Source organism: Vicugna pacos, chromosome 3, assembly GCF_048564905.1.
Source record: "Vicugna pacos chromosome 3, VicPac4, whole genome shotgun sequence".
Classification (NCBI taxonomy): Eukaryota; Metazoa; Chordata; class Mammalia; order Artiodactyla; family Camelidae; genus Vicugna; species Vicugna pacos.
In genome coordinates, this window is record NC_132989.1 from 46,855,849 (window position 1) to 46,872,171 (window position 16,323).

General features: G+C 35.4%; 1 protein-coding gene across 2 annotated transcripts in view; it reads left to right on the plus strand.

The window, feature by feature from the left end:
* Positions 1 to 16,323, plus strand: part of FBXL17 (F-box and leucine rich repeat protein 17) — a 433,532-nt gene that overhangs the window by 297,995 nt on the left and 119,214 nt on the right. The window contains exon 8 of one of the 2 annotated variants that reach the window (XM_072958311.1): positions 12,764 to 12,994. The exons of the other annotated variant lie outside the window; for it this stretch is intronic. Coding sequence (XP_072814412.1) covers positions 12,764 to 12,879 — 116 coding nt within the window. The 3' untranslated portion in view covers positions 12,880 to 12,994. Of the gene's footprint in view, positions 1 to 12,763; positions 12,995 to 16,323 lie in introns of those variants that run through there. 2 annotated transcript variants of the gene reach the window in all.

Sequence of the window (16,323 nt, forward strand, 5' to 3'; positions counted from 1 at the left end):
ATAACTTCTTAAAATGAACTACCTTCGTACTGATATAATGTAAATTTTGCTTGTCAAAATACTTTTTATGATAAATAATTCTTAGGAGCAGAAAAAATATGCAGAAAACTAGCTAAGCACTATTTAATGATTGATACTTGTAATATATGTTTTAATCATCTCTATCTCTTTCTTAGGTTACATTTCCCTGGGTTTTTATTTATTTATTTATTTTTTCTTTCTTTCTGCTTTCCTCACATATGGCTCTAGGAGCTTCTCCAAGAAAGCAGTTTTGCTTTGAAGATATTTTATTTCCTCTCATAAAGGATTCCTCTGTTCTTTTAGATTTAAAAATCACAATACTGCCCTCATAGGACCCAGCCCCTTTCCCACCCTCTCTTTGAGAATCTCTTCGAAGTCAGCCTTGGAAGGTCAGATTTGGAGATGTGAAGTCCAGGGATGTTTCTCTGGGGTACTGAGGATGAGACAGTCATGCAGGAAGCAGTGTATAACTAAGACAGAACCATCTAGAATGACAGTTTCTGAACATACTTGAGAATATATTTGAAATTTTAAGTTATTTGTATCCTATAATAACCCCAATCTTTTTTGGGGGGGTAGTAATTAGGTTGTTTGTTTGTTTATTTAATGGAGGTACTGGGGATTGAACCCAGTACCTTGTGCATGCTAAGCACGTGCTCTTCCACTAAGCTATACCCTCCCCCCTCACAAAACTTCTTTTAAATGAGTAAGATTACAGTGGTCCCCCCCTTATTCATGATTTCAGTTACCCATGGTCAACTGTGGTCTGAAAATATTAAACAGAAAATTCCAGAAATAAACAATGCATAAGTATTAAATTATGTGCCTTTCTGAGTAGCATGATGAAATCTCACTCCATCCGGCTTCATCCTACCTGCGAGGCAAATCATCGTTTTGCCCTGTGTATCCAGGCTGCATACTCAACCCACCCATTAGTCACTTAGTAGCCCCCTCAGTTAACGGACTGATTGTTGTGGTATCACAATGCTTGTGTTATTCTAACCCTTATTTTATTTAATAATGACCTCAAAGTTGCAAAAGTAGCTGTGCTGGCAATTTGAATAATCTTCTACTGTGCCTAATTTAGAAACTAAACTTTATCCATAGGCATGTATGTATAGGAGAAAGCACAGTATACACGGGGTTCAGTGGTATCCAAGGTTTCAGGCGTCCTCTGGGAGTCTTGGAATGTATTCCCCACAGATAAGGAAGGACAACTGTTTTATATATATATGGATGATAACAATTATATATTATAATAGCATATATGTGATATAAATAAGATTCAAGCCAATTTTGAAAAGCAATAAGGAACATAACATTTCAGTTCTACAAAATAAATGAAGAGTTTGAAATTCAATCAGTCCTATTTTATGTTGAGGCAAATGTACTTGGCTTTTTTTGAGAATCATACCTTCTGCTCTGGTTTACATAAGAAATTGGGTGAAATCCTCTAAAGCATTCGTTTTCAACTTTGCCGTTACAACACACCTTGCAATCAAGGTTTCAAAATGATTTTCTTTCAAAAGATTATAAATTAGAACAAATTCAGTGATTTCTTCTTTTCACTCACTTGGATTCTGATAATATTTTCTTGAGTGGCAGGAAGAGATAAGTTGAGCAAGCATGCTGAATTGTGCACATAATTTGTGGCGGCTTCATTGTCATAGCCTTTGGTGTGGTATGGTATACCAATATTATTTACACACTAATGGATGTATTATTATGAGGGCCAGTCTTCCACTCTCCATGGGCATATCCCCCCCAAATTTCTGTCATGATCTTTTACTTCTACAGTACTTGGGGGCTAGAGCAAATTCAAAATGTGCACAAGTATGTCCTGCACTTTTCAATATTATCCATCACATTCATCAATCTGTAGAGGAAAACACTGATTCTGAAGCTGGGGGTACTGAGGATAAATAGGGCCCCACACACAGCACAAACCTGAAGAAAGACTTTCCCCCATACACAAAAAGTATGCGGAAAGGCAAATTATGTGGTAAAAGCCTTTTAATACTTATGCTGCTTTTCTCACGTAGCTCATAATTCATCTTTTTGTTAAATAGAATGTTGGTTTGAAATCTACTCTGTTTTCTCAGATTTATGAAAAATATAATTATTATTTTTAATTTTTTCAAGAAGATGATCTTTTTAATAGCCTACAGAGCATATACTTTTAAGTTATTTATTTGAAGATATAACATTTAAATTAGACACCTACTGTAACTTCTTAAGGTTTCCTGATCTATCACAAGGCTCCATAAAACAGTTTTACATGCAGTGGGCTCTACAAACATTTACGTCTTTTTTTTTTTTTTTTTTGCAACTTTAGGAAACCGGTTGAAATTTTTAGAATTAGACTTGGGAGCTGTGTCGTGTATTTTTGGACTATTACAAATCTATCTAAATCTACAACCTGCTAGGAAAGATCAAATCCCTTCCCGCTTGTGATTATAATATATGATTTCTGTGGACTTGAGTCTGTATCACAAATACATTTAGTATTTTCTGAACTGAGCTTCTGTTCTACACCAGGCAGGTTTCTAACTGTGCGTGTTCAGTCCACTGATTGACTGAGAGTCAAATTATTCTCGCTAACACATACTCAGTTCCCCACTACTATAGAAAAGATGGACTCCAGGGCCAAAATTGGACCCTCCTAACAAAGCTTGCTTTCTGCCACTAGTAATACTTACCCAGTGAATGAAAATTCAGTGACCTATATTCTTCCATTTAAATCCTTAAAAATTTAAATTAAAACTTTGTCAACAGTAATTCTAACCATACTGAGGCAAAAAGAGCGTTCCCTGCAATCTGGCAGCACTAAATGTAATTCATAACTATCAAAAATCCGTTTTCTCTGCATAACTTTTAAGAACACTCCTGATGTCTTGAAAATTCCATGCAATTTTCTTTAAAAGTTGGTTTGGAATGCCACTGTGCATCTTGAAGCCCACATACAGTGAGTTAAATTACAGCAATAGCATATTTCTCAAGCACCATATAGTTGCAAATCCTTTATCCTGAAGTACATAGTAAAGGATTTTCTCCTTGAACAGTGAAGGAAGTTGAACTTTGGGGTTGTTTCAATTTAACACATGATGTGCTGCACACTTAAAGATGTGTTCTGCCTTCCCCACTTTTTCTTCTTTATTCGTTCCTGCTTCCCGTAAAAGGAATTAAGTATGTAATGCTGATTATAAAACTGGATCCTTATTATCCCTATTCTCAAAGCATCATTTCCCCCATGGGCTTACGTATGTACTTACTTTTCAGTGGGTTCATCTAAATGCAGAGTGGAAGGCTGTTTACTCTTCACCACTATGTCTACCACTTTTTTTGTTACCACTACTGGTAATGGCATCACTGTTCACCCTGTAACTCCAGCCAAAACTTAGATGTTCCTGATGTCTCACTTTTCTTCATACTTCTCATCAACATCCATTAATAAGCCAGGTCAGCTCTAGCCTAGAAATATATCTCAAAAAGAGCTAGCTCCACCGATAACTGCACTGATAACTAGCCACTGACTTGTATTCCATATTTGTCTTCTTACCTTACAATCTATCACGAAGCAGCTACAATGAACCTTCTAAAATATTCTTGAATGAATGAATAAATTAAAAATAATTTGTTCATGCTTTGAGCAATATGTTGTTTATCCTGGGTTATATATAGACCTAAAACCAAAAGAAATACTGAAAGTTAAACCTTAAGGTGCCTCGCCTACTATGCAGTCTCATTAGATTCAACTAAACATTTAGACGTTCAGCTATTGTAGGCTACCCTTGGCGCAGTATGCTCAGACGGAGGAAGGCTGAGAACCCAGCTAGCCAGAGGGCAGCGCCAGGCAGTCCTCTTCCGTAGGAGATCTTGCAGAAGCCCAGGCCGCTGCTCACCCAGCAGTCAGGGAAGCATCTTCTTTCACACGGCAGATGAAAGCTCAAGTATGGGAAGATGAGATCCACATAGCATGGGTGTGGATGCTGCCCTGGCTTAGGATCTTCAAACCTCCGAGAACTAGTATCTCTTGAAACAGTCAATAGGCATTGCATCTAGCATCCCTAAAAGTTACATGTCTAGTTATGGGAATGAGTGTACTCAGGGAATCTAAGCAGTGGTGTCCTCATCAGGTATTTATAGTTCTTTCAAACCAGACAGATGCTATCTACCAACTGGGGGTCATTAGGGTCATTGATATTGTAAACAGTGTTGCCCAGCAACATGGTTAATGTACCATTTTAAGAGAACACCATCTAGGAAGTTAATCAAAGGTCAAATTCTCATTCAGAAAGAGAATAATTTTGTTTGTTTGTAGTTTGTTTTTCTTTTTACTCTAGGACATAGGAGAGCTAACCCCAAGAAACTAATTTCTCTTCTGTGACTTCAGCCAAAAACTTAAGTTGAAAGAAATATATTTTTAATTTACTCAAATATTTAAATTCAGATTACTTTAAATCTACTTTTGTTATTATAATGAGCATTAACTTTAAAAATTTGTAATGATAAAGTCATTTAATTAGAAAATAGTTCCATTTTGGACACTTGGTTTTGACTTGTCATGCTTTCATTAAAAACATAAAAGCATCCACATATTCCATCCTTATTTCTCTGTTTGGGGTTTTCTTTTCTCTAAATTGGATCACAACTAGTAAATAGTTAGTTGTTATATATAAAAATATTGCAAAACTAACGAAGTCTCCTACCATATAGAGAATTTTTCTTCCTTCTACTGTTAGGTTATTTAGAGCTGTGGGGACAACATTCTAATGTTGTTAGTTGCTTTGAGGATTTATATTTGCAAGTCAGTTTAATGATTGTGTGCATCAGCTATTTCCCAATTCCATGTGTCCATGGTAAATGGAGGCGAGCACAGGTGTTTTGATTGCCCATCACCTATGAGCACTTTGTGATTCAAGGGCTTGTGTTATATTCCACCTAGTAGATGATGTTACTTCATTAGCCAAATGCTTAAAGATAATTTATTGTGCTGTGTTTCTCTTTTTCTTTACAACAAAATCATTTCTGCAGGATCTTTCTAAGTGGATATTGTTTTTGTTCATGGAAAATTTCAAGAACATGGGGTTGATTTAAATGCTTTTAACCAATCACTTATCATTAATGCACTGAATCATCATGGAGATGCTGAGAGCAATTTAAGGTTCTGGTATATGATACCCTCTAGTGAGATTTTATTGTCTTGAGATTCTGACATATCTATCTTAATAGAAAGTTGAAGATAGAGTTTTTATTCAGCATATGGATTACATTAGTATAGGATGTTATGAAATTTACTTTTCCATCAAGCATATGTATTAAATTTTAGCAATAATCACACATCTATTGTCATTTCTGAAATATTGTTATTGTGCTTCTGAGTGTTCCGTCCGAAGAAGAGACTATTTTTCCTGGTATACTCTCCGAAACAAGCAGATGAAAGAGGTGATTAATATTAGTTGTAAGTAGAATTCTGCCTTTATGGTGCTGCTGGAAGGAATCTGTTCTCATGTCTACCCTACATACTCTCTCTTACCAAGGGTAACCACTTCTTTCTGTTTCCACCCTAGCCTGGTGAAGCCTCAGCAGTAAGTATGTAAGAAGCTTCTGGTTAAACCAGAAGTCAATCTCATCTTTAGAGCTGTCAGGGTGACGTTGTTATTGTTATTATTATTCCTTTATACATACACTATAGTAATAAAGCTGCTTCCATTTATAGAGCATACCATACACTTACTATAGCAAATCTAGAAGGGAGGGAGTGTCACCCCGTTTTAGAGATAAGAAAACTGAAACTCAGGAAAGTCCTCTAATTTGCCCAAGGTTATTCAGCTAGAAGGCAAATCTAAATTTATCTGAATCTAAATCTCATTCACATAACCTCTATTATGGGATTACCCTCACCTTTTGGGTTTGACGAATTTCCTGGTTTCCACCTGCCTTGTCTTGCCTTTCATTATCTCCTTCTTGCTTCTTAATTGACATCCCATTTTAACTTGTTTCTTTGCGTTGACTGTGGTATATGAATGCATCACTGTTCAAACTGTTGAGGAGTTTGTGCTCAAGCACCATGGACCATGAATATTCACTTATCCACTCATTTAATCAACCAATAAGTGTTTATTGAGTATCTATTATGTGTAAAGTACTCTGCAAAATATTTTAGTGAGCATGAAGATTGAGATAGACCTGCCTTCTTTTGCCTATGTCTTCCCTGAAAGCAAGTGCTGAAAAATATGCAAATGAAGGGAAGAATAAAAAGAAACACCTATAGGAGTTGGAAGTGGTTGATTTCAGGAAGTAAGTTTTGGAAATGATGAAATATATAGCATGAGACTGCTGGTTGTAGCATTGAGCTTTTTTTTTTTTTTTTTTGAACAATAAACCTGTGTTATTCTGATAGAACTAAAACCAAGAAGAGTAAACCAACTTCAAAAAGAAAAGCATTCCAGAGGGAAAAGGTATAGCTCAGTGGTAGAGTGGGTGCCTAGCATGCACAAGGTCCTGGATTCAATCCCTAGTACCTCCAATTAAATAACTAATTAAATAAGTAAATAAATAAACCTAATTATATCCTCCTCCAAAAAAAAACAAAACAGGCAAACCAAAAGAAAACAAAAAAACAGAAAGAAAAGAAAAGCATTCCAAGCTGGTGTGGAGCAGTAGGGTTATAGGAATGTGCTGGATGTTTCAGAAACGTGAGTGTTGTGTGGCTAGTGCCTAAGATGTTGGAGGAGAAAAACATAATTTTTTCCACCAATAAATATTTATTGAACACCTAGTTCAAATTTTTCACCTTGCCAGATACTTGGGACACAGAGGTGAAATATCAAGGTTCTTATCTTCATCCTGCTCCCTCTCAAACTGGTCTTGATTGGGGCAATATACCCGTACAGTGTAGCGTGGTGAGTGGAATATGTGATGATATCCATATACTAGGTGCCTGGAGAGTATAGAAAAGGCCAGCCCAGGTCACCTGGGGGTATCACTGAGGCAGGGAGAGATCGCCAGCAGACAAGGAGGGAGACAGGGGGCAGCAGAGCTGTGAGTAAGATTGCATGATTGGGAGGGCGAGGCATTTGCCTGCGGTGGAGAATTCTCAGAGATGAGAGTGGAAAGCTAGTTTGGAGTGAGATGTTGGCAAGCTCTAACTCTGAAGAATTTAGACTCTATGCTATAAATGTTGAGAGTTATTGGAGGTGTTTGAGGAGAAAAGTGACAAAATCAAATTTATCTTCCAAAGCAGAGCTCTAGCAGTGGTGTGGAGGATGAGTTGCGCTGAGAAGAGATCAGCGAAGAGACCAGTAACAAGAAAGCTACTGGAGTCATTCAGGAAAGAAATGACAAATCTCAGTTTTCTCCGGGTTTTTGTCTTTGCCTTTCTGACCTGAAACATTTTATATATATGTGTATAACTGATGAGTGACATCTGTGTCAATCTATGTATTTAACATTTATATTGATATATTTATAATTTATATTTATAATATATATTTAGAATTAAATAATTACATATTTAAAGTTCTTTAAATCTTATCTCTGTAGATCATAATCTTAAAGAGCAAAAATGTTTCAGGTAGCGAGGTAACATGCTAAATACCTACTATATAAAATTACACCAACATCTATGACTCAAGAAACAGTTTGCAAATGGAATTCTTAATGAAGTTCAACCCCTCTTGTTTGAGTTGAAGGGAGTATTTCTCAGGTATTGTCACTTGCCTGAATATCAGACACCTTTGATTCTCATTCTAGGTCAGCCCTATCTAATACAAATGTAATACAAGCCACGAATGTGAGCTACATAGGTAATTTAAAGTTTTCTGGTAGTGTATTGGGAAAAAAAGTGAAAAGGAACTGGTGAAATTTCTTTTAATAATGTACTTTATTTAATAAAATGTATCCAAAATATTATCACTGCATCATGCAATCAGTTAAAAATATTACTACTGAGATGTTTTACAGTCCTTTTTTTTTTAATAGGAAGTCTTTGAAATCTGGTGTATATTTCACATTTACAGCACATCACAAATCAGACTATCATGTTTCAAGTACTCCATAGCTATGTGCGCTAATAGCTCCAGTGGCTAGTGGCTGCTATATTGGAGAGTGTGGCTCTAGATTAACCATCTTTAATGGGAAACTCCTTTGAATTCCTTCTAAGTGAGTGAAATATGATATAAACGGATGTCAATGTGACTTCTGTTTTTCTTTCTTTCTGGCAAACGTGCAACCAGTCACTGAAAATGGATTTTATTTATTTTATTGCCTTGGTGGCTCAGGGTGTTAATTAATCCATCTAGTTAATAGGCCTTAAGTTTACCTCCTTCTTCATCTTTCTGAGGCTTTTTCTTTCCTTTTATAATCTCATCCTTTGTTCTCAGCTGTAGTATCATTTATAAATAAAGCAGACTCTTCATCTGACATCTTGGAAGATAGATAGGAACAAATCAGACGGAAATAGAAAGGAAGCCATCTCCTTCATAACTCTTTGCCCTCTTGTAATGAAACCTGTATTATTTGATATGATAATGAATTCTTGAAGTTGTTTTCAAGATGCCATCTCCTTAATACTCTTGGGTAATAAATAGCAAGGAGTGCTGTTCTGTCATTTGGATGCCTGGAAGGGTCACGGAAGCCAATGTGGAGTGGATCCCGTGTAGAGAACGTGCGTCCGATTTCTGGGCTATGCTTTATGATGTAAACCTGAAAATGATGAGATATCAGTAGAATATCAGAGTTCAGCATTTCACTATTACATATAAGTTGGAAAGGGGCAGAGAGACTAGCTCTGAGTCTTTTGTTTTTTTAACATACACTGGATCCCTTAGTCCTCACATTATAGACCCTCAATATCTGTATTATTATTATTGTACTGGTAAGGAAATATACTCAGAATATTTGCAAATGTTGCCTAAGGATACAAATTAATCGTAGAGAAAGGATTTAAACCCACATCTCTTCGACCATAAATCTGGTATCCTTTCCACTATGATATGCTGCTGGCTTAGGTATAATCTTTCATCCTTGAACACTCTATGTTGTGCGTGCATGTTCAGTGGAGCATGGTGCAGAGGAGTCAGGAGACAGTTTCTAGTCCCTGTTCTGCCACTAGCAGTATGTATGAACATGTGCAAATTCTTTATCTTCCTTCTAATATTTTATATCTACATCTGTCTCAGGTAATGTGCTAGGAGTAGTGAAGTTAGTAATGCAGTTCTTTTCCTAGAAGTATCACGGTGAAATATAATTCTTTCTGTCTTCCAAAATCACCATCTATTTGAAAGCAGAGGCTTTCATACTTTGAAATCAAGCAGGCTCAACCAGGAATCCCACTCCTGGGCTTGAATCCAGAAGGAAATCTACTTCAGGATGACACCTGCACCCCAGTGTTCATAGCAGCACTATTTACAATAGCCAAAACATGGAAACAGCCTAAATGTCCATCAACAGGTGACTGGATAAAGAAGAGGTGGTATATTTATACAATGGAATACTACTCAGCCATAAAAACCGACAACATAATGCCATTTGCAGCAACATGGATGCTCCTGGAGAATGTCATTCTAAGTGAAGTAAGCCAGAAAGAGAAAGAAAAATACCATATGAGATCGCTCATATGTGGAATCTAAATCACAAAAACAAAAACAAACAAACAAACAAAAACAAAGCATAAATACAGGACAGAAATAGACTCACAGACAGAGAATACAGACTTGTGGTTACCAGGGGGATGGAGGGTGGGAAGGGATAGACTGGGATTTTAAAATTGTAGAATAGATAAACAAGATTACACTGTATAGCACAGGGAAAAATACACAAAATTTTATGATAACTCACAGAGAAAAAAATGTGACAATGAGTGTGTATATGTCCATGAAATTGTGCTGAACACTGAAATTTGACACAACATTGTAAAATGATTATAAATCAATAAAAAATGTTAAAAAAAAAAAAGCAGGCTCATGTTCAGAACCCAGTCTTGCTTCTTAATATCTATGTGAAGAAAGGAAATTATTTAGTCTCTCTGAGTCTCAATTTCTTCATCTGTGGATCGGACTGTGGTAAAGATTTGGTGAGAAAATGTAATAGGTAGGATTTGTCCTTCCTCTACTTTTCCCATCAGAAAACAATGAGAGTTTCATTCACAAAACACTTCTTATGTAAGAATTAAGTCCTTAGTGTCAAAGGAATTCAGAGAAGGAAAAAGATCATTGAGAGCTAGGGTGTACTCGGGGAAGATTTCAGAGAGGATGAAGATTACCAGCTGGTGAAAGAAGGAAGGAAGGATTTGAACAGGAAAACGGGGCGAAACAAAGTAAGCAGTATTATATGAACAAAGGTGAAAATCAGGCATGGCATATAAGAGAACGTTTGGAATTTGTGATGACTTATGAGCATTTCAACCAGGTTCAAGTTGTTGACTTTTTGGTCATAAGCTAAGTGTAAAATTAAATAGCTTCTTCTGCCTGGTGTCTACCTGTAGCTAAACGAGTAAATTTGTTGTTGTGAGCTGTCTCTTCCAGACTCAACCACCCCACTGTATTTCATCAACTGCAGATACAGATTTTTGACTCCTTTAATGTCTGCATTTTTCCATGTCTGCATTTTTTTTCATTTCCATATTCCTTGTCCAGAACTTTCACCTTCTTTTAGAATAGCAGTTTTATGCATTTTATTAGGTTTAACAGAATTAATTTAAATGCTCGTTGATTTAATACTACTTATTTATTTAATTTATTTAATATTATTTATTTTTATTTGATAATATTATTAAATTAAACTTAAATGAGACCAGACTACTTGAATTTCTTACTGTACAGCTCATATCATGTTTCAAAAATAACTATTTTAAAGATCTTGAATAATTTATAAAAGCCCTCAGAAATTTGAATTCATTAAACTTTTGGTTCCATTGATACATACATATACAAACTCTTCAGGGATGTCTTTTTTTTCCCTTAAAAGTAAGGGAAATAAAGCCTACTGGAATTGAAGAGTAATATATCCTTGTTTTTTTTTTTTTATTCACCTGATATAGTTTAACTGTCCTATACAAAAGAGTTTATTTAGCCATCTTTACTCTTAATGGAGGCTGTCCCATTCAAAATTATTCCTAATTCCTCAAAGGTACATATATTTAAAGTAAATCAGGTTAAATAGGAAATAATTGACCTTGTACACCATTGAAATTAGAAGATCCACTTGTATATATCTTATATACATATGTGAAAATATTTACTAACATATAAAATTCAGAAATAGCATAATGCTGCAGTGATAGTGTGAAAATGGTCTAATACCATTTTAATTCATTTTCTACTTTTTAGAAAACCTCTTATTTAAGTATTGTTTAAAGTGCACATATATTGTAAGGTCAGTGAATCTTCACAAACTGAATACATCGTATAGCCAGCATCCAGATCAAGAAACATTTCCAGTGCCCAAGAGTCCTCATCTCCATGACCCTTTTAGTCATTGCCCTACCCCAAGTGTGACCAGTATCATTACTTCTAACAGCATAGGTTAGTTTGCCTCCTTTTCTATCAAAAACCATTTTTCTTTAAACATATATAACATTGTAGGAATATGTAAATGTTTTATAGTATGCTTGTTGTCTTTTACGTTTAATTTTTTAAATATTCAATTTTAAATGCTGTCTTCAGCCTGAAGGTAAAGGGTTCATAAATGAATTATCTGTGGCCTCAAAAGGAGGGAGGCTAATACACACACACAAAGATTTTGCCCCACCACAAATTCTTCCGACATAATACAATAGTAAGAAAACACACTATTTCATTTTGTTTTTGTCTAACATTTGGAATTATTTGGCATCAAAATGGAGGGTTTTCTTTTTTAAAACAATTTTTGTGATGCCATGTCACTAGCCTTTATTGGAAATAATTTTGAAACCTCCTTTAACAGTGAGAAAAAAAATCCAGCTTTATGAATCAGTGTTTGTTCTATTTATGAGTCAGTGTTATTCTGTCTCTTTCAAACCTTCTTGGTTATTAATTTTTACCTTTAACATTTATTTTAAAGTATGTAGAATTAATCATAACAATTTTAGAGTAATTTTAACATAATTTTGAAAATCTCTACCAGCTAATTCTTCCTCTTTGAACTTTGCACCACAGCCCCTGACTAGGACACTGAAAGGAACGGACACTCTTTGAGCTAAAGGATGTTAGTCTGAAGTGAGCTTGATCTGGTAGGATGGGCTCTACTTACAAATTGGCTGGCTGAAGCATTATCAGATATAAGTTTTGGTTTACCACCACGTTTTGTTTTAGGATTGCTGTATCTTAACTATTTGGGATATCACCATGATACAAAGGAATATGATTTAAAGGAAGATTCCTAAAGAACAATAACATATACTTACTTTTTCAACATAAACTTTATACTAAAAGAAGATATTACATGTAAAAATGGAACACCCTAGGAAAATATATATAGAGAGAGTATATATTAGGTTAAATAGTTAAAGGAAAATATAAGAAATGTCCCCATTCATGCAGGCCTTAGCTTTGAGATATTTCAAAAGGATCTGCGGAGACTGTTTATTGCTTAGCCAAATGAATGTCAACGTGGAGACTGCACTGACATTGAACTTTCCTGATATATCAAAAATGTCAGAAAAACTACATGTGTTTAATAACTTGTTTAGAACATATTTGCAAATGGGGGTTTAGTATATCTTTGCATCTCTAATTACTTACCTGATGATTTCTTTTCATAGGGCCACAGATCACACATCAGAAATACACATGGACAAGAAATCATCACTTCTTCACCTTACCATGTCAGGCTAAAAGAATCTTTTTTTGTCCAGGCAAGCTTATATTAAAGACATAAAAGAAAAACATTTTAGAAATGAAAAAAGTACAAGAGCTGTGCTTTGAAAAAGAAACCAAAATCCAAATTATTCAGATGCTGGATAATGGCTTGATGAAACACCGACTCCCCCCACCTCCCAGTGTATGTTGGAAACTTTCCATGATAGAAAAAAATTAAAAATTTGTCCCCCGAAGAACCCTTAGAACTGACATGAGTAATTCTTCCTGTTTCAATGGCACAAGTGCCATCAGTTACCTTTTTCATCATGTGGAAGAACAAAGGAAAATCTGCTTAATAATGACAAGGTTTTTAACATTAAAAAAAGATAGAAATTGGAAGAGTCATAGCTTTATTTATACATCTTTCTCAAGGCCAACAGTTTTTGGATTCTAGTTCCACTCTCAAGGAGACAAAGTATTCTTGTCTGATGTGTGATATTGGAAAGTTTCACTGTGCTCTGTATTTAATACTATACTTATCATGTTAGTGCAGGATATTTGTGATACCTTCCATTTCCATAATAGAAAGTTAATTTCTTCCTGGTCTGACTAAATCTACTGATCACTCTACTGTATATAGAGAGATGATTTATACCTCATTCCTCCTAGTTCTTGTTTGTCATAAGGAAAATCCGAGCATTGCATGGTCATATACTTGCCTACATGGTTATATACCTGCTCCAGTTTATATTTTTAAAAGTCACTGTGTGTGTGTGTGTGTGTGTATAATTTTTATCTCACTATTTTTAGATGTAAACAGGAAAAGTCATATTTCATCACTTCTCTTACTTCATTTGAAAGAAATTCCGATTTAGTTTTTATTTCATTAAATACCATGATTAAAGCTCCCTACCCCAAGCAACGGAATGATTTGCTTGAATATGTTAAAGGGTGTTTTATATAAGGTGCCCCTGAAAATAAATTATATTGACTCCTCATTTTCCAAGCTGATGGCAGGATTTTGTAAAATAGCAGATAAACCATGCAGAGTTGTTTTTCTCCCAGTATAAGCAATATCTAAATACCAAAATCTGAAAGAGATAAAGTAGTAAGAGAAATTTCAATCTGAAAGAGCAGCCTTCAGGTTATTTCTGGGGAAGTGGATGAAGGTTACATAGCACATTTGTCATCCTGGAGTTTAATTTTTTAATCTTATCTGTAATGTGTCTTCATCACTGGTTAGGATATATACCCCCATGTTGTGTGTGTGTCTTCACTCAGTGCTATAGCTTGTGCAGAGTAAGAGAGTAAGAGCTCAGGTAACATCTTCTGGTAATGACAATGGCATGTGGCCTTTGCTCTGAAGCACAGAAATCAGATCCAGTTTTGAAAGACTGTGCTTAGCGGGAAAGCACTGAACTAAGGCCCATGATGCAGAGCTGTGACGGCACCTTAGCTAGGATCACCTGGGGATGTTTTTAAGATACCAGTGCCAGGCTCCACCCGAGACCAGTGAAACCAGGACCTCTGTGGAAGCTGGGGACTGGGTGATGATTCTAAAGATCAGATTGAGATGAGTTCATCCAGTTCTGGTACTGCCTTCAAATATTCTGGGTAGCTTTGTGGGAAGGTATCTGGGGGAGTACAAATTACCATCCTTATATCAGAACTATTAAAGTCTGATTCTTGGCAGGGATGGAGAGGGGGTGTCAGGGTGGCCAGTGGAGCACTGTAGCTTTTTGTTGATGTTATTTAATGTTTCTCTGGTGAGTTTTATGATTAATTAGATTTTGGTATCATTGCTCCAGAGAACATTATCCTCTTTCAAATGAAAAAAAATATGTATTAAAAAATTTACGTCTTCTACGTGCATGACATTTGCTTTCCATGACACTTCCCAGGCCTCCTGGACTAGTAACCATGAAGCCTCAGCCTTCTTCCTTGAACTCAGCCCTTTATAGTCTCGTCTCTACTTTCAGAAACTGTGTAGTCATGTTAGAGAAACCGAAGGCTTTTAGAAAACAAGACCCCATGTTTGAAGACAGGTAGAAGGAGCCGAGAAGAACAGCTGACATTGTGTTCTTGGCTTAGTTATCTACAGTCGTGTACATTTTAATTAATCTTCAGAAAGTCTTAGTTTCACATGCCTATTAATATTATCACTTTTTTAAAATGTCCATTAATAAGTCAAGCTTGAAGTATAAAATCAGGCTTCATCAAATGTAAACAGAAGATTTTAGCCAGTTAGCCTCAGGTTTGGTCCTGGCCTCATTCTGAAAGTTGATGTCTGCTGTAAGGGTAAAATCAGGTCGTTTTTAAGAGGGTACTTCACTTCCGAGCTTAAATTCCAGGTGGGCAGTTACCTACATTATACTGAGCAAAAGATCAGATCATCATGCTGTTTTTCATTTTTACATTTAATTAATGGATCAAAAAATTCAAACTTACCACTGCATCTAGTTGAGGAAATTTTATTCTTTTAGTCCATTTAAGCAAAAGTTTTACATTTAAAAATAAAACATCTAAATTTAGTCTATTACCAGAAGTACTGGTCATTTGTGTTTGATATTTCATTCATATGTAGTGAATGATCTTTAATTTAAATGCACTGCTCTATTCTTTATAAAACCATTTCTTTGGTTATCTGCAAGAATACCACTCCCAAAACTAAAATACTTAGAAAAGGACTATTTGTAGCAGCCTATATATTCAACTCATACTAATTTTTCAGTGCTCTCAAGGTGTTGATTGTGCTTATGAAAGCGTTAGCACCCTGTATGACATCTTCAAGAGAAAATTATTGAATTTTTTTAAAATTGCAAAAGTAGAGGAAAAGTGTTTGACCAGTAAGTTCTCAGATTAATCTGTTTCTGCAGTAGGAAAAAGTGGTAATGAGTTGAAAGGTGATATCTTGCTAGACTCCTGGGTGTAGAATTTCTGAGTTTCAGACTAATCACAGAATTCAGGATGTTGTAGCTGTATTACATACAGCATGTACTACGAAGAGGACTTCTGGATTTTTTTTTTGTCATTTAATCTTTACTTTTTTAATTATTTTTATTTTAGAAAAAGAAGAAATATATTAATATTGGCCCTGTGCATGAAAGTAACCTGTTGATATTTGTGTTGTATTGGTGATTTTCAATTATCATTAGTAGATTTTTTTGTTTGCTTTCAAACATATTATGTACAAAAATAAAATCCAGCAGTGTTCCCTTTTAGCTAATATTGATCAGCTACCATCAGCATCAATTCAGTTTTACCTAATACATCCATGATGAATTCAATACTATCAAAACATTGTTTTTATCATCAAAATAAGTATAGATATAGTCATTGCTTGGCCTGACCAGAGCATCTCATTCATTCCTAGGGACACTGAAACCCATCTTCCAATTTTCTCATACCCAGCCATGGTTGCAGAGCATCTGTTCAACATGTGCTAAATCGTGTTAAATTTCTTGGCTTTGCACATCTTTATTGTAGCAATAGTCAAAAACAACAACAAGATGCCCACTAAAGA